The sequence below is a fragment of the Bombina bombina genome, chromosome 4 (assembly GCF_027579735.1).
Source record: "Bombina bombina isolate aBomBom1 chromosome 4, aBomBom1.pri, whole genome shotgun sequence".
In the NCBI taxonomy this organism is placed as follows: Eukaryota; Metazoa; Chordata; class Amphibia; order Anura; family Bombinatoridae; genus Bombina; species Bombina bombina.
The window spans coordinates 454,204,090-454,228,742 of NC_069502.1; the positions used below are offsets into that span (position 1 = coordinate 454,204,090).

Consider the following 24,653-nt stretch of genomic DNA (forward strand, 5'->3'; position numbering starts at 1 on the left):
CCTCACACATGCATCTGCATGTCATGCTTCCCAAAAACAAGTGCGCAATAGAGGCGCGAAAATGAGGCTCTGCCTATGATTAGGGAAAGCCCCTAGAGAATAAGGTGTCCAATACAGTGCCTGCCGGTTATTTTACATAATTCCCAAGAATAAAATAATTCCTCAAAGCTATGAAGTATAAAATATGCTTATATATCAATCGTTTTAGCCCAGAAAATGTCTACAGTCTTAAAAGCCCTTGTGAAGCCCTTTTTTTCTTTATGTAATAAAAATGGCTTACCGGATCCCATAGGGAAAATGACAGCTTCCAGCATTACATCGTCTTGTTAGAAATGTGTCATACCTCAAGCAGCAAAAGTCTGCTCACTGTTTCCCCCAACTGAAGTTAATTCCTCTCAACAGTCCTGTGTGGAAACAGCCATCGATTTTAGTAACGGTTGCTAAAATCATTTTCCTCTTACAAACAGAAATCTTCATCTCTTTTCTGTTTCAGAGTAAATAGTACATACCAGCACTATTTTAAAATAAACTCTTGATTGAATAATAAAAACTACAGTTAAACACCAAAAAACTCTAAGCCATCTCCGTGGAGATGTTGCCTGTACAACGGCAAAGAGAATGACTGGGGAAGGCGGAGCCTAGGAGGGATCATGTGACCAGCTTTGCTGGGCTCTTTGCCATTTCCTGTTGGGGAAGAGAATATCCCACAAGTAAGGATGACGCCGTGGACCGGACACACCTATGTTGGAGAAATTAGACTGTTTGGCCCTTGATTTGGCCCTGTCCTGAGGAAGGGTATGACCCTTACCTCCAGTAATGTCAGCAATAATTTCTTTCAAACCAGGCCCGAATAAGGTCTGCCCCTTGAAAGGAATGTTGAGTAATTTAGACTTTGAAGTCACATCAGCTGACCAGGATTTAAGCCATAGCGCCCTACGCGTCTGGATGGCGAATCCGGAATTCTTAGCCGTTAGTTTAGTCAAATGAACAATGGCATCAGAAACAAATGAGTTAGCTAGCTTAAGTGTTCTAAGCTTGTCAATAATTTCAGTCAATGGAGCTGTATGGATGGCCTCTTCCAGGGCCTCAAACCAGAACGCTGCCGCAGCAGTGACAGGCGCAATGCATGCAAGGGGCTGTAAAATAAAACCTTGTTGAATAAACATTTTCTTAAGGTAACCCATCCATTGGATCTGAAAAAGCACAACTGTCCTCAACCGGGATAGTGGTACGCTTTGCTAAAGTAGAAACTGCTCCCTCCACCTTAGGGACTGTCTGCCATAAGTCCCGTGTAGTGGCATCTATTGGAAACATTTTTCTAAATATATCAGGTGGGGAAAAGGGCACACCGGGTCTATCCCACTCCTTACTAATAATTTCTGTAAGTCTTTTAGGTATTGGAAAAACATCAGTACTCACCGGCACTGCATAGTATTTATCCAGCCTACACAGTTTCTCTGGCACTGCAATTGTGTTACAGTCATTCAGAGCAGCTAATACCTCCCCAAGCAATACACGGAGGTTCTCAAGCTTAAATTTAAAATTAGAAATCTCTGTATCAGGTCTCCCTGATTCAGAGACGTCACCCACAGACTGAAGCTCTCCGTCCTCAGGTTCTGCATATTGTGACGCAGTATAAGACATGGCTCTTACAGCATCTACGCGCTCTGTATCTCGTCTAACCCCAGAGCTATCGCGCTTGCCTCTCAATTCAGGCAATTTGGATAATACCTCTGACAGGGTATTATTCATGATTGCAGCCATGTCCTGCAAAGTAATCGCTATGGGCGTCCCTGATGTACTTGGCGCCATATTAGCGTGCGTCCCTTGAGCGGGAGGCGAAGGGTCCGACACGTGGGGAGAGTTAGTCGGCATAACTTCCCCCTCGACAGACCCCTCTGGTGACAATTCTTTTATAGATAAAGACTGATCTTTACTGTTTAAGGTGAAATCAATACATTTAGTACACATTCTCCTATGGGGCTCCACCATGGCTTTTAAACATAATGAACAAGTAGTGTCCTCTGTGTCAGACATGTTTGTACAGACTAGCAATGAGACTAGCAAGCTTGGAAAACACTTTGAATCAAGTTAACAAGCAATATAAAAAAACGTTACTGTGCCTTTAAGAGAAACAAATTTTGACAAAATTTGAAATAACAGTGAAAAAAGGCAGTTACACAAACGAAATTTTTACAGTGTATGTAACAAGTTAGCAGAGCATTGCACCCACTTGCAAATGGATGATTAACCCCTTAATACCAAAAACGGAATAATAAATGACAAAAACGTTTTTAAACACAGTCACAACAACTGCCACAATTCTACTGTGGTTGTTACCCTCCTCAAACACGACTTTTGAAGCCTTTTGAGCCCTTCAGAGATGTCCTGTATCATGCAGAAGGAAGCTGAGTGTCTCAGTCTGTAATTCTAGCTGCGCAGAAAAGCGCCAAAATAGGCCCCTCCCACTCATATTACAACAGTGGAAAGCCTCAGGAAACTGTTTCTAGGCAAAAATCAAGCCAGCCATGTGGAAAAAACCTAGGCCCCAATAAGTTTTGTCACCAAACATATATAAAAACGATTAACATGCCAGCAAACGTTTTATATTACATTTTTATAAGAGTATGTATCTCTGTTAATAAGCCTGATACCAGTCGCTATTAAATCACTACATTTAGGCTTAACTTACATGAATCCGGTATCAGCAGCATTTTTCTAGCAAATTCCATCCCTAGAAATATGTTAACTGCACATACCTTATTGCAGGAAAACCTGCACGCCATTCCCCCTCTGAAGTTAACTCACTCCTCAGAATATGTGAGAACGGCAGTGGATCTTAGTTACTTCTGCTAAGATCATAGAAATCACAGGCAGATTCTTCTTCTAATGCTGCCTGAGATGAAACAGTACACTCCGGTACCATTTAAAAATAACAAACTTTTGATTGAAGTTAAAAAAACTAACTATAATACACCACTCTCCTCTTACTACGTCCATCTTTGTTGAGAGTTGCAAGAGAATGACTGGATATGGCAGTGAGGGGAGGAGCTATATAGCAGCTCTGCTGTGGGTGATCCTCTTGCAACTTCCTGTTGGGAAGGAGAATATCCCACAAGTAATGGATGATCCGTGGACTGGATACACTTAACAAGAGTAAAAGGTTCATGATTCAGAGCATGTAATTTTAAACAATTTTCCAATTTACTTTTATCAGCAATTTTGCTTTGTTCTCTTGGTATTTCTTAGTTGAAAGCTTAACCTAGGAGGTTCATATGCTAATTTCTTAGACCTTGAAGGCCGCCTCTTTTCAAAATGCATTTTAACAGTTTTTCACCACTAGAGGGTGTTAGTTCATGTATTTCATATAGATAACACTGTGCTCATGCACGTGAAGTTATCTGGGAGCAGGCACTGATTGGCTAAACTGCAAGTCTGTAAAAAGAACTGAAATAAAGGGGTAGTTTGCAGAGGCTTAGATACAAGATAATCACAGAGGTTCAAAGTATATTATTATAACTGTGTTGGTTATGCAAAACTGGGGAATGGGTATTAAAGGGATTATCTATCTTTTAAAACAATAAAGATTCTGGTGTAGATTGTCCCTTTAAGACTTTGGCGATATGGTGATTTGCTATTCCATAGCAACACAACAGAAATTTCTTGTAATTACTAGGCTTTTACTGTCCCTTTAAGTAAAGTTTCTCCATCTTTTCTCTCTGCAGCTGAGGCCTGTTATGTGCAGTTCTCAATAAGCTGATAAAGTAACAAGTTTGCTCTTCCTTTAATCATTTGCTCAGACGTTAGAAGGAAGTTTATTTGGGAAATCCCCTTTGCTATTTTCTCTCTAGAAGCAAATGCTTCTGTCTAGTTAATAAACTAGATTTTAATAACTAAATAAATGTTTTCCTATTTCCTTTTCTTTGATGTGTCAGTGTAGAAGCAGTAGCCTAAACCAGTGTTTCTCAACCACAGCTGAACTAGAACACAGGTGAAATAACCAACTGATGGGTGAATGCAGGTTAGTAACCATGGTTACTGATCAGCTCATTATTTCACCTGTGCTCTCGTTCAGCTATTTTGAAAACCTGGCCTGTTAAGGGTACTTGAGGACCGCAGTTGAGAAACACTGGCCTAAATTATTAATTAGTTTTTTTCTGATCTAAAACATCTAAGTGGAATCTTGTTAAATTATTTTTTTAAACAATCCATTTGTTTGATTAAACTGTTAAAATGCTAAAACACGGTAAGTATTACATGTACAGAAAAGATGCAGAAACAGCAATCTATGATATTAGTGATATTAGCAGTTGTTAAACGTGAACATGCATAGAGCAGAGGTTGTTACATTTCAGTAGTACTAGCTTGATTAATGGGACATTATACTGTGTTTCCATTGATCAATTTCACCTGCTGGAGTGTTTTACATCATTTATAAATGTCTCATTTACTTTTATTTTGTCATTCCAATAGCCGAGTTTGCCTCTTAAAACCACCTATGTAAACAAGTTTTAGCAGCAAACCAGTGGGTGGTGGGGGTAACACTCTAAAATGTTAATTTTGAATTGCTTTCTCAAAGTATCAGCCTTTATGTACAGACACACAGTAAGAGAAGGAGGCATGTGTATATAGAAAAATAATTATGTTTGCTCAATATTTTTTGCAAGTTCAGCCCATTAAAATGGGTTGTCTTCAATTAGCAAAAACAGCTATTTTATATACAAAAATAAAGGAACCATTTACTTTACATTTAATACTCTGCAGATTGGTATAACAAGTCAATGGAAACAAAATTAAGGGGAAATCATCACCTTTAAGGGTGACAACGTTTACATGCAGACACTGTAACACTGAGATGCATCACAAGTTAGAATGATCTGTCCCCTTTACATCATTGAGGCTACAATGTACTGTAAAGTGTCACAGAAATCAAAATGAAACTTTAATGATTCAGACAGCCAGCACAATTTAATTTAATTTTTTTCCAATTTACTTTATCAAATGTGCCATTCTCTCTTGGTATTCTTTATTGTAACGTAGCACCAATCAACCACTGCATACCTAAATAAGCTCAGCAGTGCTGGCAACAGAATATGTAACTAGAAGGTGGATCCAAATCCTTTACAAAACTCATCAAATGATTTATCTACAAGAATCCCCATAGACTCTAATGTAGAAAATCATTTAATACGTTTTGTGATCAACCCCTATGTTATTCATCTACTCCTGCGCCTACCTCAGTATGCTCTCATAGAAAGGAGCTAAGTTTCATTAAAGTGTACCAAGCAAAATAGGCAAATTTTATAAAAAGAAGTCAATTGGAAAGTGGTTTTTTTTGTGCTTTCTGTCTGAATTATGATTTCTATGTCCATTTAATTTGTGCTGTGCAGACAAAGGGACAACCCCATGCAAACTCTGTAATCCCCTTGAGTGGAATAGAATGGCATTTAATGCCCCTTGCACACATAACACATGATACTGTTAATAAAAACGTACAGTAGGTATCAGCACCAAGCTAGGGCTACATGCACATGTTCTTGTGTATGGTCAACAGAACAATATGAAGATTTACGTGATATAATGCAATGAAAGGTAGAAGCTGCACTGGGTGAAGCAGGCGGAGGATGCAGATAAATAAAATGCCACTTACATCTTCCTTACGACAGTGACACCCCTGCTTGGGACACAGTCACACCATGAAATAAACAGAAATAAACAGTAAGATGAATAGCAGAGAAAACAAACATTGAAGCAGATAGCTGGAAAACAGTAATAAAAAATATGATGCTTCTTTTCTAGGTCACATAAGCTTAAAGCATTCAGCTATACAATGTTCTATGTGCTGAAATATGAGGGGAAAGTAAAATTGATGAATGTTTACATTTGTGCACAAGCAATTCAGTCTCAGTCACCAAGGGAATGAAGGGAGAGAGCTTTCCTAGAAGGCAATGCAGCCTCTCATTACCTGCACTGATCAGGATACAGAAGGGCCAAGGGAGAGGGCACATTTATTGATGTACTAGAAGGTACTTTTATTATACACTAAAAAACATAATTTATATAAGAACTTACCAGATAAATTCATTTCTTTCATATTGGCAAGAGTCCATGAGCTAGTGACGTATGGGATATACAATCCTACCAGGAAGGGCAAAATTTCCCAAACCTCAAAATGCCTATAAATACACCCCCACCACTCCCACAATTCAGTTAATGAATAGCCAAGAAGTGGGGTGATAAAGAAAGGAGTAAAAAGCATCAACAAAGGAATTTGGAAATAATTGTGCTTTATACAAAAAAAATCATAACCACCATAAAAAGGGTGGCCCTTATGCACTCTTGCCAATATGAAAGAAATTAATTTATCAGGTAAGTTCTTACATAAATTATGTTTTCTTTCATGTAATTGGCAAGAGTCCATGAGCTAGTGACGTATGGGATAGCAATACCCAAGATGTGGAACTCCACTCAAGAGTCACTAGAGAGGGAGGGATAACAAATAAAAACAGCCAAAAATTAATACACAACCCAAAATCATAAGTTTAGTCTCATAATTGAAAAGAAAAAACTTAAATCATAAGCAGAAGAATCAAACTGAAACAGCTGCCTGAAGAACTTTTCTACCAAAAACTGCTTCCGAAGAAGCAAAAACATAAAAATGGTAGAATTTAGTAAATGTATGAAAAGAAGACCAAGTTGCTGCTTTGCAAATCTGATCAACTGAAGCTTCATTCTTAAAAGCCCAGGAAGTGGAAACTGACCTAGAAGAATGAGCTGTAATTCTCTAAGGAGGGGAATTACCCGACTCCAAATAAGCTTGAAGAATCAAAAGCTTTAACCAAGATGCCAAAGAAACGGCAGAAGCCTTCTGACCTTTTCAAGAGCTAGAAAAGATAACAAACAGACAAAGGGGCCCATTTATCAAAGGGCTTGCGGACCTGATCCGACACTGCGGATCAGGTCCGCAAGACCTCGCTAAATGCGGAGAGCAATACGCTCTCCACATTTAACATTGCACCAGCAGCTCACAAGAGCTGCTGGTGCAACGCCGCCCCCTGCTGACTCGCGGCCAATCGGCCGCCAGCAGGGAGCTGTCAATCAACCCGATCGTATTCGATCTGGTTGATTTCCGGCGGTTCCTGTCCGCCTGCTCAGAGCAGGCGGACAGGGTTATGAAACAGCGGTCTTTAGACCGCTGCTTCATAACTTGTGTTTCTGGCGAGTCTGAAGACTCGCCAGAAACACGGCCCTTCAAGCTCCATACGGAGCTTGATAAATGGGCCTGTAGAAGTCTTCCTGAAATCTTTAGTAGCTTTAACATAATATTTCAGAGCTCTCATCACATCCAAAGAATGAAAAGATCTCTCCAAAGAATTCTTAGGATTAGGACACAAAGAAGGGACAACAATTTCTCTACTAATGTTGTTAGAATTCACAACTTTAGGTAAGAATTTAAATAAAGTCAGCAAAACTGCTTTATCCTGATGAAAAATCTGAAAAAGAGATTCACAAGAAAGAGCAGATAATTCAGAAACTCTTCTAGCAGAAGAGATGGCCAAAAGGAACAACACTTTCCAGGAAAGCAATTTAATGTCCAAAGAATGCATAGGCTCAAACGGAGGAGCCTGTAAAGCCTTCAAAACCAAATTAAGACTCCAAGGAGGAGAGATAGATTTAATAAGGTGCTTGATACGAACCAGAGCCTGTACAAAACAGTGAATATCAGGGAGTTTAGCAATCTTTCTGTGGAATAAAACAGAAAGAGCAGAGATTTGTCCTTTCAAGGAACTTGCAGACAAACCTTTATCTAAACCATCCTGAAGAAACTGTAAAATTCTAGGAAGTCTAAAAGAATGCCAAGAAAATGTATGAGAAGAACACCAGGAATTGTAAGTCTTCCAAACTCGATAATAAATCTTTCTAGAAACAGATTTACGAGCCTGTAACATAGTATTAATCACTGAGTCAGAGAAACATCTATGACTAAGCACTAGGCTTTCAATTTCCATACCTTCAAATTTAATGATTTGAGATCCTGATGGAAAAACTAACCTTGAGATAGAAGGTCTGGCCTTAATGGAAGTGGCCAAGGTTGGCAACTGGACATCCGAACAAGATCTGCATACCAAAACCTGCAAGACCATGCTGGAGCCACCAGCAGCACAAACGATTGCTCCATGATGATTTTGGAGATCAATCTTGGAAGAAGAACTAGAGACAGAAAAATATAAGCAGGTTGATAACCCCAAGGAAGTGTCAATGCATCCACTGCTTCCGCCTGAGGATCCCTGGACCTGGACAGGTACCTGGGAAGTTTCTTGTTTAGATGAGATGCCATCAGATCTATTTCTGGAAGCCTCCACATCTGAACAATTTGAGAAAACACATCTGGGTGAAGAGACCACTCCCCCGGATGTAAAGTTTGACGACTGAGATAATCCGCTTCCCAATTGTCTATACCTGGGATATGGACCGCAGAAATTAGACAGGAGCTGGATTCCGCCCAAACAAGTATCCGGGATACTTCTTTCATAGCCTGAGGACTGTGAGTCCCACCCGGATTGACATACGCCACAGTTGTGATATTGTCTGTCTGGAAACAAATGAACAGTTCTCTCTTCAATAGAGGCCAAAACTGAAGAGCTCTGAGAATCGCACGGAGTTCCAAAATATTGATTGGTAATCTCGCCTCTAGAGATTTCCAAACCCCTTGTGCTGTCAGAGATCCCCAAACATCTCAACCTGAAAGACTCGCATCTGTTGTGATCACAGTCCAGGTTGGATGAACAAAAGAGGCCCTCTATACGATGGTGATCTAACCACCAAGTCAGAGAGAGTCGAACATTGGGATTTAAGGATATTAATTGTGATATCCTTGTATAATCCCTGCACCATTGATTCAGCATACAAAGCTGAAGAGGTCTCATGTGAAAATGAGCAAAGGGGATCGCGTCCGATGCTGCAGTCATGAGACCTAAAACTTCCATGCACATAGCTACTGAAGGGAATGACTGAGACCGAAGGTTCCGACAGGCTGAAACCAATTTTAAATGTCTCTTGTCTGTCAAAGACAAAGTCATGGACACTGAATCTATCTGGAAACCTAAAAAGGCAACCCTTGTCTGAGGAATCAAATAACTTTTTGGTAAATTGATCCTCCAACCATGTCTTTGAAGAAACAACACTAGTTGATTCGTGTGAGATTCTGCAGAACATAAATACTGAGCTAGTACCAAGATATCGTCCAAATAAGGAAACACTGCAATACCCCGCTCTCTGATTACAGAGAGTAGGGCACCGAGAACCTTTGAAAAGATTCTTGGAGCTGTCGCTAGGCCAAAAGGAAGAGCAACAAATTGGTAATGCTCGTCTTGAAAAGAGAATCTCAGGAACTGATAGTGATCTGGATGAATTGGAATATGAAGATATGCATCCTGTAAGTCTATTATGGACATATAATGCCCTTGCTGAACAAAAGGCAGAATAGCCCTTAGTCACCATTTTTAATGTTGGTACCCTTACATAATGATTCAAGATTTTTAGATCCAGAACTGGTCTGAATGAATTTTCTTTCTTTCTTTGGAACAATGAATAGATTTGAATAAAACGCCAGACCCTGTTACTGAAAAGGAACCGGCATGATTACCCCAGATAACTCCAGGTCTGAAACACACTTCAGGAAAGCCTGAGCTTTCTCTGGGTTCACTGGAATGCGAGAGATAAATCTTCTCACAGGCGGTCTTACTCTGAAACCTATTCTGTACCCCTGAGAGACAATTCTCTGAATCCAATGATTTTGGACTGAATTGATCCAAACATCTTTGAAAAATTTTAATCTGCCCCCTACCAGCTGAGCTGGAATGAGGGCCGCACCTTCATGCGGACTTGGGGGCTGGTTTAGATCTCTTAAATGGCTTAGATTTATTCCAGATAGAGGAAGGCTTCCAATTGGAAACAGATTCTTTAGGGGAAGGATTAGATTTCTGTTCCTTATTAAGTCGAAAGGAACGAAAACGGTTAGAAGCTTTAAATGTACCCTTAGACTTTTTATCCTGAGGCAAAAAAGCTCCCTTCCCCCCAGTGACAGTTGAAATTATTGAATCCAACTGAGAACCAAATAATGTATTACCTTGGAAAGAAAGAGATAGCAATGTCGATTTAGAAGTCATATCAGCATTCCAAGATTTAAGCCATAAAGCTCTTCTAGCTAAAAATGGCTAAAGACATATATCTAACATCAATTTTGATAATATCAAAAATGGCATCACAAATGAAATTATTAGCATGTTGAATTAACTTAACAATGCTATACACATTATGATCGGATACTTTTTGCGCTAAAGTTTCCAACCAAAAAGTTGAAGCAGCTGCAACATCAGCCAAAGAAATAGCAGGCCTAAGAAGATGACCTGAACATAAATAAAAGCATTCCTTAGATAAGATTCAGGTTTCCTATCTAAAGGATCTTTAAAAGAAGTACTATCTTCCGTAGGAATAGTAGCATGCTTAGCAAGAGTAGAGATGGCCCCATCAACTTTGGGGATCTTTTCCCAAAACTCCAATCTATCAGTTGGCAAAGGATACAATTTTTTAAATCTTGAAGAAGGAATAAAAAAGAGGTACCCAGTCTATTCCATTCCTTTGAAATCATATCTGAAATAGCATCAGGAACTGGAAAAACCTCTGGAATAACTACAGGAGGTTTATAAACAGAATTTAAACGTTTACTAGTTTTAATATCAAGAGGACTAGTCTCCTCCATATCTAATGTAATCAACACTTCTTTTAATAAAGAACGAATATACTCTATTTTAAATAAATAAGAGCATGTGTCAGTGTCATTATCTGAAGCAGGATCTTCTGAATCAGATAGATCCTCATCAGAGATAGATAAATCAGTATGTTGTCGGTCATTTGAAATTTCATCAACTCTATGATAAGTTTTAAAAGACCTTTTACGTTTATTAGAAGGCGGAATGGCAGACAAAGCTTTCTGAATTGAATCAGCAATAAATTCTCTTAAATTTACAGGAATATCCTGAGCATTAGAAGTTGATGGACCAGCAACAGGCAATGAACTACTACTGATGGAAACATTATCTGCATGTAAAAGTTTATCATGACAACTATTACAAACCACAGCTGGAGGTATAGTCTCCACAAGTTTACAACAAATGCACTTAGCTTTGGTAGAACCGATATCAGGCAGCAGGATTCCAGCAGTAGATTCTGAGACAGGATCAGATTCAGACATCTTGCAGTATGTAAGAGAAAAAAACAACATATAAAGCAAAATTATCAATTTCCTTGTATGACAGTTTCAGGAATGGGAAAAAAATGCAAACATCATAGCCCTCTGACATAGAAAAAAGGCCAGAGGCAAAAGGAATAAAGTCTTAAGTAATGAAAATGTTTGGCGCCAAGTATGACGCACCACAAACAGAAAAATATTTTTTGGCGCCAAAAACGTCCGGAACGAAACACTAGCGCCATAGATGACGCAACTTTATGAAAGACTCTGCGCCAAATAAGATGCCAGAAATGACGAATTTGCGTCAATGAACGTAACTTTCGAGCCAAAAAAATCTTGCGCCAAGAATGATGCAATAAATTTTAGCATGCTGCGCTCTCGCGAGCCTAACAGCCCGCAATTTAGAAAAAAAGTCAATTTGAAAAAGACTAAAACCCAGGTAAGAAATAATTCTTTAAAAAATGCATTTCCCAACTGACAATCTTCAAAAAAGGAAATATACTGAAAACCTGAATCATGGGAAATATAAGTACATACATATATTTAGAACTTTATATATAAAGTGCCAAACCATAGCCGAGTGTGTCTTAAGTAAATGAAACATACTTACCAAAAGACACCCATCCACATATAGCAGATAGCCAAACCAGTACTGAAACGGTTATCAGTAGAGGTAATGGAATATGAGAGTATATCGTCGATCTGAAAAGGGAGGTAGGAGATGAATCTCTACGACCAATAACAGAGAACCTATGAAATAGATCCCCGTTAGGAAGACCATTGCATTCAATAGGTGATACTCCATTCACATCCCTTGCGACATTCGCTGTACTCTGAGAGGAATCGGGCTTCAAAAGAGCTGAGAAGTGCATATCAAGGTAGAAATCTAGCACAAACTTACTTCACCACCTCCATAGGAGGCAAAGTTTGTAAAACTGAATTGTGGGTGTGGTGAGGGGTGTATTTATAGGCATTTTGAGGTTTGGGAAACTTTGACCCTCCTGGCAGGATTGTATATCCCATACGTCACTAGCTCATGGACTCTTGCCAATTACATGAAAGAAAGGTGCATTCTAAATTGGATTACAAGTTTTTGCAGCACAAATATATGAGCAAAAAATGCTTAGATTAAAAGTCATCACAGTTCGAGTGATAGCATTTGCAGTGTATTTTTTAAGACATGCATGGTGTATGCAATACCATTTTCAAATGGTGCCTGCTCAGTTAACACTGAGATTTGAATATAAATAGTTTAGTTAAGTACAATAAAGCAACTTTACAATATATGTGACTTTTCTAATTCTCAGAACTGAAAAAGCACACTGCATTCTTCTTAAAGTGACTTTAAACCCAACATTTTCTTTCACAGTTCAGATAGAACATACAATTTAAAAGAACTTTCCAATTTACTTCTATTATCAAATTTGCTTCATTCTCTTGGTATACTTTGTTGAACTGGGAGATAGCTGAACACATCAGGTGAGTCAATAACAAAAAGGCATATATGTGCAGAGACCAATCAGCAGCTAGCTCCTGGTAATGCATTGCTGCTCCTGAGCCTACCAAGGTATTATTTTTTCGACAAAAGATACCAAGAGAATTAAGGAAATCAAATATAAGTAAATTGGGAAGTTGTTTAAAATTGCAAGCTCCATCTGAATAATGAAAGAAAACTTTTGGATTTTTTGTCCCTTTAAGGCTAACCATGCTACATATATTTCCCTAATTGGCTTTAAGTGATACAAACTACAAAAACAATGCACTTTCTACTAACAATATGACTGTGGTTAGTAATGTTGCCTGTAGGCCAAAGACAGATTGGCAAATTTTGGTAGGAGTTTGATTATTAAAAACAATTGCAGCAAACACAATGTTAATTTGTTTTAAAAATGTTTAGATTTAGCTATGTTAATAGCATGATGACAGAAGTGTCTTTGAATTACAAGGTGTTTATTGTCCCTTTAAAGAACTAATTTCATGATTGTCTTGGGTGAGAGCAGGTTAATAACAATGCTTACTAATCAGCTAATTATTTCCCCTGTGCCCTAGTTCATATATCCAGAAAATCTGGCCTGTTAGGGAGCCCTGAGGATAGGTTTAAAAAACAGCACTTTAAAGTCATGGTAAAACTTAGCAATTTTGAAATGCTTGCCTATTTAAGGTGTAAATTAAATGGACCTTTATTCATGAAGATCAACTGTTGAGTGCCATACGGCTAACACAGCTATTGGATAAGAGGTGGAAACGTCACCTCATAAACAAATAAAAATAAAAAACGGGGGGGCGTGACCTAGCAGCGGCCATGATAGGCTGCATTTTCAGAAGCTGCCAAGTAATTTTTGAAAATCTATCGATTATCTATGGACAGCTTTAGCATCTATGCTGGCAAATAACATTTAATCATATCACTACCTACTTTATCGAATGACACAAAATCTGCTTCAAATAATTGGTGAATTGCCTGGAGCTGTTAGAACTCTGGAGGCGGCCTTCACATTTCTAATTACCCCCCCGGGAAACCGGGTAATCCAGACTTTATAAATCTTACTAACTAAGCCTCATAAGACATGGAAGTCACTATACAACTTTTGCTGAAGGAGTGCTTCAATGAATGAACATTTTATTCAGTTGTCCCAACACCTCACTGAATGTTTTCGTGCCCCTGCATATGATCACCCCATCATAGATGGCAATTTGTTTTCCACTACCACGGAGCTTGCGAATAAGGAAATCAGAAATACTAGGGATCTAAAAGAAATCTCATACCAGAGTACACTGACCCGCTCTACATGTACGTGCACAGATGCTGCTGTAGAGAATGTAGCATGGAGAGAGCTCGCATCTGGCTGTACACATTGGCAATGGAGTCACTTGGATGACATTACTTTTCCCACAACGCATCTACAAAGAAGCATACCGCAAGTAACGACCAGGTGACAGACCCGCAGGCTAAACGGACACTACCCATACATACAGGAAATCAAAAGGCTGGTAGACGGAGAGGCACACCAGACTTTTCTTTTAATAGGAACGAATTCCTGATTCAGCTTGCACACGAGTGGTTGTGCTTTATTGGTAACATCCCGACCGCAACAAGCCTCAAGACTGGTGTGGGTTAAATTTGCTTTAAAAATTGTGTCATGTCGTCTTGCTAGATGGCGGTTTTGGTCAGACCTCTATATAGCTTTGACAAACGGAAAGAAACTAGGTTGCATGACTGATCATCGATAAATCTATAATATTTACTTACAGTTAATAGCAGACTCAGAGGATTTTCAGTTAGTCATTTTAACATAGATTTAGTCTGTAATATATTTCAGGAGATATTTTATTATAAGGTGTATGGCTAGCTGACTTAAGTTATTTGCTATGATTACCATGTACATTATTTAAACCTCTACTTAGATATCCCAGATCTTGCATGCTATTATAGTACCCAATAGGTTTAACATAATAATAACAATTTATGTAAGAACTTACCTGATAAATTCATTTCTTTCATATTAGCAAGAGTCCATGAGCTAGTGACGTATGGGATATACATTCCTACCAGGAGGGGCAAAGTTTCCCAAACCTTAAAATGCCTATAAATACACCCCTCACCACACCCATAATTCAGTTTAACGAATAGCCAAGAAGTGGGGTGATAAGAAAAGAGCGAAAGCATCAAAAAAATAAGGAATTGAAATAATTGTGCTTTATACAAAAAAATCATAACCACCACAAAAAAGGTGGGCCTCATGGACTCTTGCTAATATGAAAGAAATTAATTTATCAGGTAAGTTCTTACATAAAACATAATTTATGTAAGAACTTACCTGATAAATTCATTTCTTTCATATTAGCAAGAGTCCATGAGATAGTGACGTATGGGATATACATTCCTACCAGGAGGGGCAAAGTTTCCCAAACCTTAAAATGCCTATAAATACACCCCTCACCACACATACAATTCAGTTTAACGAATAGCCAAGAAGTGGGGTGATAAGAAAAAAGTGCGAAAGCATATAAAATAAGGAATTGGAATAATTGTGCTTTATACAAAAAAATCAAAACCACCACAAAAAAGGGCGGGCCTCATGGACTCTTGCTAATATGAAAGAAATGAATTTATCAGGTAAGTTCTTACATAAATTATGTTTTCTTTCATGTAATTAGCAAGAGTCCATGAGCTAGTGACGTATGGGATAATGATTACCCAAGATGTGGATCTTTCCACACAAGAGTCACTAGAGAGGGAGGGATAAAATAAAGACAGCCAATTCCTGCTGAAAATAATCCACACCCAGAATAAAATTTAATGAAAAAAACATAAGCAGAAGATTCAAACTGAAACCACTGCCTGAAGTACGTTTCTACCAAAAACTGCTTCAGAAGAAGAAAACACATCAAAATGGTAGAATTTAGTAAAAGTATGCAAAGAGGACCAAGTTGCTGTTTTGCAAATCTGATCAACCGAAGCTTCATTCTTAAACGCCCAGGAAGTAGAAACTGACCTAGTAGAATGAGCTGTAATCCTTTGAGGCGGAGTGTTACCTGACTCAACATAGGCATGATGAAATAAAGATTTCAACCAAGATGCCAAAGAAATGGCAGAAGCTTTCTGGTCTTTTCTAGAACCGGAAAAGATGACAAATAGACTAGAAGTCTTTCGGAAAGACTTAGTAGCTTCAACATAATATTACAAAGCTCTAACAGCATCCAAAGAATGCAATGATTTCTCCTTAGAATTCATAGGATTAGGACATAATGAAGGAACCACAATTTCTCTACTAATGTTGTTAGAATTCACAACCTTAGGTAAAAAATTCAAAAGAAGTTCGCAGCACCGCCTTATCCTGATGCAAAATCAGAAAAGGAGACTCACAAAAAAAAAGTAGATAATTCAGAGACTCTTCTGGCAGAAGAGATGGCCAAAAGAAACAAAACTTTCCAAGAAAGTTATATAACGACCAAAGAATGCATGGGTTCAAAAGGAGGAGCTTGAAGAGCCCCCAGAACCAAATTCAAACTCCAAGGAGGAGAAATTGACTTAATGACAAGTTTTATACGAACCAAAGGTTGTACAAAACAATGAATATCAGGAAGATTAGCAATCCTTCTGTGAAAAAGAACAGAAAGAGCAGAGATTTGTCTTACAAGAAACTTGCGGACAAACCTTTATCTAAACCATCCTGAAGAAATATAAGTCTTCCAGACTCTATAATATATCTCTCTAGATACAGATTTACGAGCCTGTCACATAGTATCAATCACAGAGTCAGAGAAACCTCTTTGACCAAGAATAGAGCGTTCAAACTCCACACCTTAAAACTAAGGTTTTGAGATCCTGATGGAAAAAAGAACCTTGAGACAGAAAAACTGGTCTTAACGGAAGAGTCCACAGCCGGCAAGAGGCCATCCGGACAAGATCCGCATATCAAAACCTGTGAGGCCATGCTGGAGCTACCAGCAGGACAAACGAGCATTCCTTTAGAATATTGGAGAATACCCTTGGAAGAAGAACTAGAGGCGGAAAGATATAGGCAGGATGACACTTGTAAGGAAGAGATAATGCATCCACTGCCTCCGTCCGAGGATCCCGGGATCCGGACAGATACCAGGGAAGTTTCTTGTTTAGATGAGAAGCCATCAGATCTATTTCTGGGAGTTCCCACATTTGAACAATCTGAGGAAATACCTCTGGGTGAAGACCATTCGCCCAGGTGCAACGTTTGGCGACTGAGATAATCCGCTTTCCAATTGTCCATACCTGGGATATGAACCGCAGAGATTAGACAGGAGCTGGATTCCGCCCAAACCAAAATTCAAGATACTTCTTTCATAGCCAGAGGACTGTGAGTCCCTCCTTGATGATTGATGTATGCCACAGTTGTGACATTGTCTATCTGAAAACAAATGAACAACTCTCTCTTCAGAAGAGGCCAAGACTGAAGAGCTCTGAAAATTGCACGGAGTTCCAAAATATTGATCGGAAATCTCACCTCCTGAGATTCCCAAACCCCTTGTGCCGTCAGATACCCCCACACAGCTCCCCAACCTGTAAGACTTGCATCTGTTGAGATTATAGTCCAGGTCGGAAGAACAAGAAGCCCCCTGAACTAAACGATGGTGATCTGTCCACCATGTCAGAGAGTGTCGTATAATCGGTTTAAAGATATTAATTGAGATATCTTTGAGTAATCCCTGCACCATTGGTTCAGCATACAGAGCTGAAGAGGTCGCATGTGAAAATGAGCAAAGGAGATCGCATCTGATGCGGCAGTCCTAAGACCTAAAATTTCCATGCATAAGGCTACCAAAGGGAATGATTGTGACTGAAGGTTTTGACAAGCTGATATCAATGTTAAAACTTCTCTTGTCTGACAAGGACAGAGTCATAGACACTGAATCTATCTAGAAACCTAAAAAGGTTACCCTTGTCTGAGGAATCAATGAACTGATTGGTAAATTGATCCTCCAACCATGAACTTGAAGAAACAACACAAGTCGATTCGTATGAGATTCTTCGAAAATGAGAAGACTGAGCAAGTACCCAGATATCGTCCAATAAGGAAATACCAAAACCCTGTTCTCTGATTACAGAAAGAAGGGCACCGAGAACCAAAAAAATTCTTGGAACTGAGGCTAGGCCAAACGGTAGAGCCACAAAACTGGTAATGCTTGTCTAAAAAGAGAATCTCCGACACTAAAAGTGATCTGGATGAATCGGAATATGCAGATACACATCCTGTAAATCTATTGTAGACATATAATGCCCTTGCTAAACAAAAGGCAGGATAGTCCTACAGTAACCATCTTGAATGTTGGTATCCTTACATAACGATTCAATATTGATAGATCCGGAACTGGTCTGAAGGAATTGACCTTCTTTGGTACAATGAAGAGATAAAATAAAACCCCAGCCCCTGTTCCAGAACTGGAACTGGCATAATTACTCCAGCCAACTCTAGATCTGAAACACATTTCAGAAATGCTGAGCCTATGCTGTGTTAACTGGGACACGGGAAAGAAAAAAAAAAAATCTCTTAGCAGGAGGCCTTAACTGAAGCCAATTCTGTACCTTTCTGAAACAATGTTCTGAAACCAGAGATTGAGAACGGAATTGATCCAAATATCTTTGAAGAAAACGTAATCTGCCCCATACCAGCTGAGCTGGAATAAGGTCCGCACCTTCATGGGTACTTAGGAGCTGGCTATAGGTTTTCTATAAGGCTTGGATATATTCCAAACTGGAAATAGTTTCCAAACTGATACCTTTCCTGAGGATGAAGGATCAGGCTTTTGTTCCTTATTATGAGGAAAGGAACGAAAATGATTATCAGACCTAAATTTACCTTAGATTTTTTATCCTTTGGTAAAAAACATAATTTATGCTTACCTGATAAATTCCTTTCTTCTGTAGTGTGATCAGTCCACGGGTCATCATTACTTCTGGGATATTACTCCTCCCCAACAGGAAGTGCAAGAGGATTCACCCAGCAGAGCTGCATATAGCTCCTCCCCTCTACGTCACTCCCAGTCATTCGACCAAGGACCAACGAGAAAGGAAAAGCCAAGGGTGAAGTGGTGACTGGAGTATAAATTAAAAAATATTTACCTGCCTTAAAAACAGGGCGGGCCGTGGACTGATCACACTACAGAAGAAAGGAATTTATCAGGTAAGCATAAATTATGTTTTCTTCTGTTAAGTGTGATCAGTCCACGGGTCATCATTACTTCTGGGATACCAATACCAAAGCAAAAGTACACGGATGACGGGAGGGATAGGCAGGCTCTTTATACAGAAGGAACCACTGCCTGAAGAACCTTTCTCCCAAAAATAGCCTCCGATGAAGCAAAAGTGTCAAATTTGTAAAATTTGGAAAAAGTATGAAGCGAAGACCAAGTTGCAGCCTTGCAAATCTGTTCAACAGAGGCCTAATTCTTGAAGGCCCAAGTGGAAGCCACAGCTCTAGTAGAATGAGCTGTAATTCTTTCAGGAGGCTGCTGTCCAGCAGTCTCATAAGCTAAACGAATTATGCTACGAAGCCAAAAAGAAAGAGAGGTAGCGGAAGCTTTTTGACCTCTCCTCTGCCCAGAGTAAATGACAAACAGAGAAGACGTTTGTCGAAATTCCTTAGTTGCCTGTAAGTAAAATTTTAGAGCACGGACTACATCCAGGTTGTGCAGTAGACGTTCCTTCTTTGAAGAAGGATTTGGGCATAAAGAAGGAACAACAATCTCTTGATTGATATTCCTGTTAGTAACTACCTTAGGTAAGAACCCAGGTTTAGTACGCAGGACTACCTTATCCGAATGAAAAATCAAATAAGGAGAATCACAATGTAAGGCTGATAATTCAGAGACTCTTCGAGCCGAGGAAATAGCCATTAAAAATAGAACTTTCCAAGATAACAACTTTATATCAATGGAATGAAGGGGTTCAAACGGAACGCCCTGTAAAACATTAAGAACAAGGTTTAAACTCCATGGTGGAGCAACAGTTTTAAACACAGGCTTAATCCTGGCCAAAGCCTGACAAAAAGCCTGGACGTCAGGAACTTCTGACAGACGTTTGTGTAACAGAATGGACAGAGCTGAGATCTGTCCCTTTAAAGAACTAGCAGATAAACCCTTTTCTAAACCTTCTTGTAGAAAAGACAATATCCTAGGAATCCTAACCTTACTCCAAGAGTAACCTTTGGATTCACACCAATATAGGTATTTACGCCATATCTTATGGTAAATCTTTCTGGTAACAGGTTTCCTAGCCTGTATTAAGGTATCAATAACTGACTCAGAAAACCCACGTCTTGATAAAATCAAGCATTCAATTTCCAAGCAGTCAGCTTCAGAGAAGTTAGATTTTGATGTTTGAAGGGACCCTGTATCAGAAGGTCCTGTTTCAGAGGTAGAGACCAAGGTGGACAGGATGACATGTCCACCAGGTCTGCATACCAAGTCCTGCGTGGCCACGCAGGTGCTATTAGAATCACTGATGCTCTCTCTTGTTTGATTCTGGCAATCAATCGAGGAAGCAACGGGAAGGGTGGAAACACGTAAGCCATCCTGAAGTCCCAAGGTGCTGTCAGAGCATCTATCAGGACTGCTCCTGGATCCCTGGATCTGGACCCGTAACGAGGAAGCTTGGCGTTCTGTCGAGACGCCATGAGATCTATCTCTGGTTTGCCCCAACGTCGAAGTATTTGGGCAAAGACCTCCGGATGAAGTTCCCACTCCCCCGGATGAAAAGTCTGACGACTTAAGAAATCCGCCTCCCAGTTCTCCACTCCCGGGATGTGGATTGCTGACAGGTGGCAAGAGTGAGACTCTGCCCAGCGAATTATCTTTGATACTTCCATCATAGCTAGGGAGCTTCTTGTCCCTCCCTGATGGTTGATGTAAGCTACAGTCGTGATGTTGTCCGACTGAAACCTGATGAACCCCCGAGTTGTCAACTGGGGCCAAGCCAGGAGGGCATTGAGAACTGCTCTCAATTCCAGAATGTTTATTGGCAGGAGACTCTCCTCCTGACTCCATTGTCCCTGAGCCTTCAGAGAATTCCAGACAGCACCCCAACCTAGAAGGCTGGCGTCTGTTGTTACAATTGTCCAGTCTGGTCTGCTAAATGGCATCCCCCTGGACAGATGTGGCCGAGAAAGCCACCATAGAAGAGAATTTCTGGTCTCTTGATCCAGATTCAGAGAAGGGGATAAGTCTGAGTAATCCCCATTCCACTGACTTAGCATGCACAGTTGCAGTGGTCTGAGGTGTAAGCGTGCAAAGGGTACTATGTCCATTGCCGCTACCATTAAGCCGATTACCTCCATGCATTGAGCCACTGACGGGTGTTGAATGGAATGAAGGGTGCGGCAAGCACTTTGAAGTCTTGTTAGCCTGTCCTCTGTCAGGTAAATCTTCATTTCTACAGAATCTATAAGAGTCCCCAGGAAGGGAACTCTTGTGAGTGGAACGAGTGAACTTTTCTTTTCGTTCACCTTCCATCCATGTGACCTTAGAAATGCCAGCACTAACTCTGTATGAGACTTGGCAGTTTGAAAGCTTGAAGCTTGTATCAGAATGTCGTCTAGGTATGGAGCTACCGAGATTCCCCGCGGTCTTAGTACCGCCAGAAGAGCACCCAGAACCTTTGTGAAGATTCTTGGAGCTGTAGCCAATCCGAATGGAAGAGCCACAAACTGGTAATGCCTGTCTAGGAAGGCAAACCTTAGGTACCGATAATGATCTTTGTGAATCGGTATGTGAAGGTAAGCATCTTTTAAATCTACAGTGGTCATGTACTGACCTTCTTGGATCATAGGTAAAATTGTCCGAATAGTCTCCATCTTGAACGATGGAACTCTTAGGAATTTGTTTAGGATCTTTAAGTCCAGGATTGGTCTGAAAGTTCCCTCTTTTTTGGGAACCACAAACAGATTTGAGTAAAACCCCTGTCCCTGTTCTGATCGTGGAACTGGATGGATTACTCCCATTAACAAGAGCTCTTGTACGCAGCGTAGAAACGCCTCTTTCTTTGTCTGGATTGTTGACAATCTTGACAGATGAAATCTCTCTCTTGGAGGAGAGTATTTGAAGTCCAGAAGGTATCCCTGAGATATTATCTCTAGCGCCCAGGGATCCTGAACATCTCTTGCCCAAGCCTGGGCGAAGAGAGAAAGTCTGCCCCCCACTAGATCCGATCCCGGATCGGGGGCCCTCAATTCATGCTGTTTTAGGGGCAGCAGCAGGTTTCCTAGTCTGCTTGCCCTTGTTCCAGGACTGGTTAGGTTTCCAGCCTTGTCTGTAGCGAGCAACAGCTCCTTCCTGTTTTGGTGCAGAGGAAGTTGATGCTGCTCCTGCTTTGAAATTACGAAAGGAACGAAAATTAGACTGTCTAGTCTTGGCTTTGGCTTTGTCCTGAGGCAGGGCATGGCCTTTACCTCCTGTAATGTCAGCGATAATATCTTTCAACCCGGGCCCGAATAAGGTCTGCCCTTTGAAAGGTATATTAAGCAATTTAGACTTAGAAGTAACATCAGCTGACCAGGATTTTAGCCACAGCGCCCTGCGTGCCTGAATGGCGAATCCTGAATTCTTCGCCGTAAGTTTAGTAAGATGTACTACGGCCTCCGAAATGAATGAATTAGCTAGTTTAAGGACTCTAAGCCTGTCCGTAATGTCGTCCAGAGTAGCTGAACCAATGTTCTCTTCCAGAGACTCAATCCAGAATGCCGCTGCAGCCGTGATCGGCGCAATGCATGCAAGGGGTTGCAATATAAAACCTTGTTGAACAAACATTTTCTTAAGGTAACCCTCTAACTTTTTATCCATTGGATCTGAAAAAGCACAGCTATCCTCCACCGGGATAGTGGTACGCTTAGCTAAGGTAGAAACTGCTCCCTCCACCTTAGGGACCGTTTGCCATAAGTCCCTTGTGGTGGCGTCTATTGGAAACATTTTTCTAAATATCGGAGGGGGTGAGAACGGCACACCGGGTCTATCCCACTCCTTAGTAACAATTTCAGTAAGTCTCTTAGGTATAGGAAAAACCTCAGTACTCGTCGGTACCGCAAAATATTTATCCAACCTACACATTTTCTCTGGTATTGCAACTGTGTTACAATCATTCAGAGCCGCTAACACCTCCCCTAGTAATACACGGAGGTTTTCCAGTTTAAATTTAAAATTTGAAATATCTGAATCCAGTCTGTTTGGATCAGAACCGTCACCCACAGAATGAAGTTCTCCGTCCTCATGTTCTGCCACCTGTGACGCAGTGTCTGACATGGCCCTAATATTATCAGCGCACTCTGTTCTCACCCCAGAGTGATCACGCTTACCTCTTAGTTCTGGTAATTTAGCCAAAACCTCAGTCATAACAGTAGCCATATCCTGTAATGTGATTTGTAATGGCCGCCCAGATGTACTCGGCGCTACAATATCACGCACCTCCCTCTGAGCGGGAGATGTAGGTACTGACACGTGAGGCGAGTTAGTCGGCATAACTCTCCCCTCGTTGTTTGGTGAAATTTGTTCAATTTGTACAGATTGATTTTTATTTAAAGTAGCATCAATACAGTTAGTACATAAATTTCTATTGGGCTCCACTTTGGCATTGCAACAAATGACACAGGTATCATCCTCTGAATCAGACATGTTTAACACACTAGCAAATAAACTTGCAACTTGGAAATACAATTCAATTAGAATAATATTAAAACGTACTGTGCCTTTAAGAAGCACAGAAGAACTATGACAGTTGAAAATTAATAAATTGAAACAGTTATAGCCTCAATCCTTGTAAACAACACAACTTTAGCAAAGGTTTAATCCCATTAGCAAAGATAACAAATTCTGAAAGCAGGAAACAAATTACAAAATAAACGTTTTTTATCTCAGTCAAACTATAATTCTCACAGCTCTGCTGAGAGAAATTACCTCCCTCAAAATAAGTTTTGAAGACCCCTGAGCTCTGTAGAGATGAACCGGATCATGCAGGGAATACAATGAGTTGCTGACTGAAATATTTGATGCATAGTAAAAGCGCCAAAAAACGGCCCCTCCCCCTCACACACAGCAGTGAGGGAGAACAGAAACTGTCAGAAAACAGATTAAGCAACTGCCAAGTGGAAAAATAGTGCCCAAACATTTATTCACTCAGTACCTCAGCAAATGAAAACGATTTTACATTCCAGCAAAAACGTTAAACATAATCTCTAGTTATTAAACAGCTTTATGTATTTCTTACAGTGTAATTCTAGTGAAGTACCATTCCCCAGAATACTGAAGTGTAAAGTATACATACATGACATTATATCGGTATGGCAGGATTTTCTCATCAATTCCATTGTCAGAAAATAAAAACTGCTACATACCTCTATGCAGATTCATCTGCCCGCTGTCCCCTGATCTGAAGTTTACCTCTCCTCAGATGGCCGAGAAACAGCAATATGATCTTAACTACTCCGGCTAAAATCATAACAAAAACTCTGGTAGATTCTTCTTCAAACTCTGCCAGAGAGATAATAACACACTCCGGTGCTATTTTAAAATAACAAACTTTTGATTGAAGATATAAAACTAAGTATAATCACCATAGTCCTCTCACACATCCTATCTAGTCGTTGGGTGCAAGAGAATGACTGGGAGTGACGTAGAGGGGAGGAGCTATATGCAGCTCTGCTGGGTGAATCCTCTTGCACTTCCTGTTGGGGAGGAGTAATATCCCAGAAGTAATGATGACCCGTGGACTGATCACACTTAACAGAAGAAAAGTTCCCTTCCTTCCAGAAACAGAGATAATAATTTATTACCCTGGAAAGAAAGGGAAAGCAAAGGTGACTTAGAAGACATATCAGCATTCCAAGTTTAATCCATAAAGCTTTTCTAGCTAAAATAGCTAGAGACATATACCTGACAT

At 40.0% G+C, this 24,653-nt stretch overlaps 1 protein-coding gene across 3 annotated transcripts in view; it reads right to left on the reverse strand.

The window, feature by feature from the left end:
• Window positions 1–24,653, reverse strand: part of ARMC9 (armadillo repeat containing 9) — a 935,599-nt gene that overhangs the window by 540,839 nt on the left and 370,107 nt on the right. For 2 of the 3 annotated variants that reach the window (XM_053710304.1, XM_053710305.1), the window contains exon 10: window positions 5,651–5,674. The exons of the other annotated variant lie outside the window; for it this stretch is intronic. In XM_053710304.1, the coding sequence (XP_053566279.1) occupies window positions 5,651–5,674 (24 nt within the window). The remainder of the gene's footprint in view (window positions 1–5,650; window positions 5,675–24,653) is intronic. 3 annotated transcript variants of the gene reach the window in all.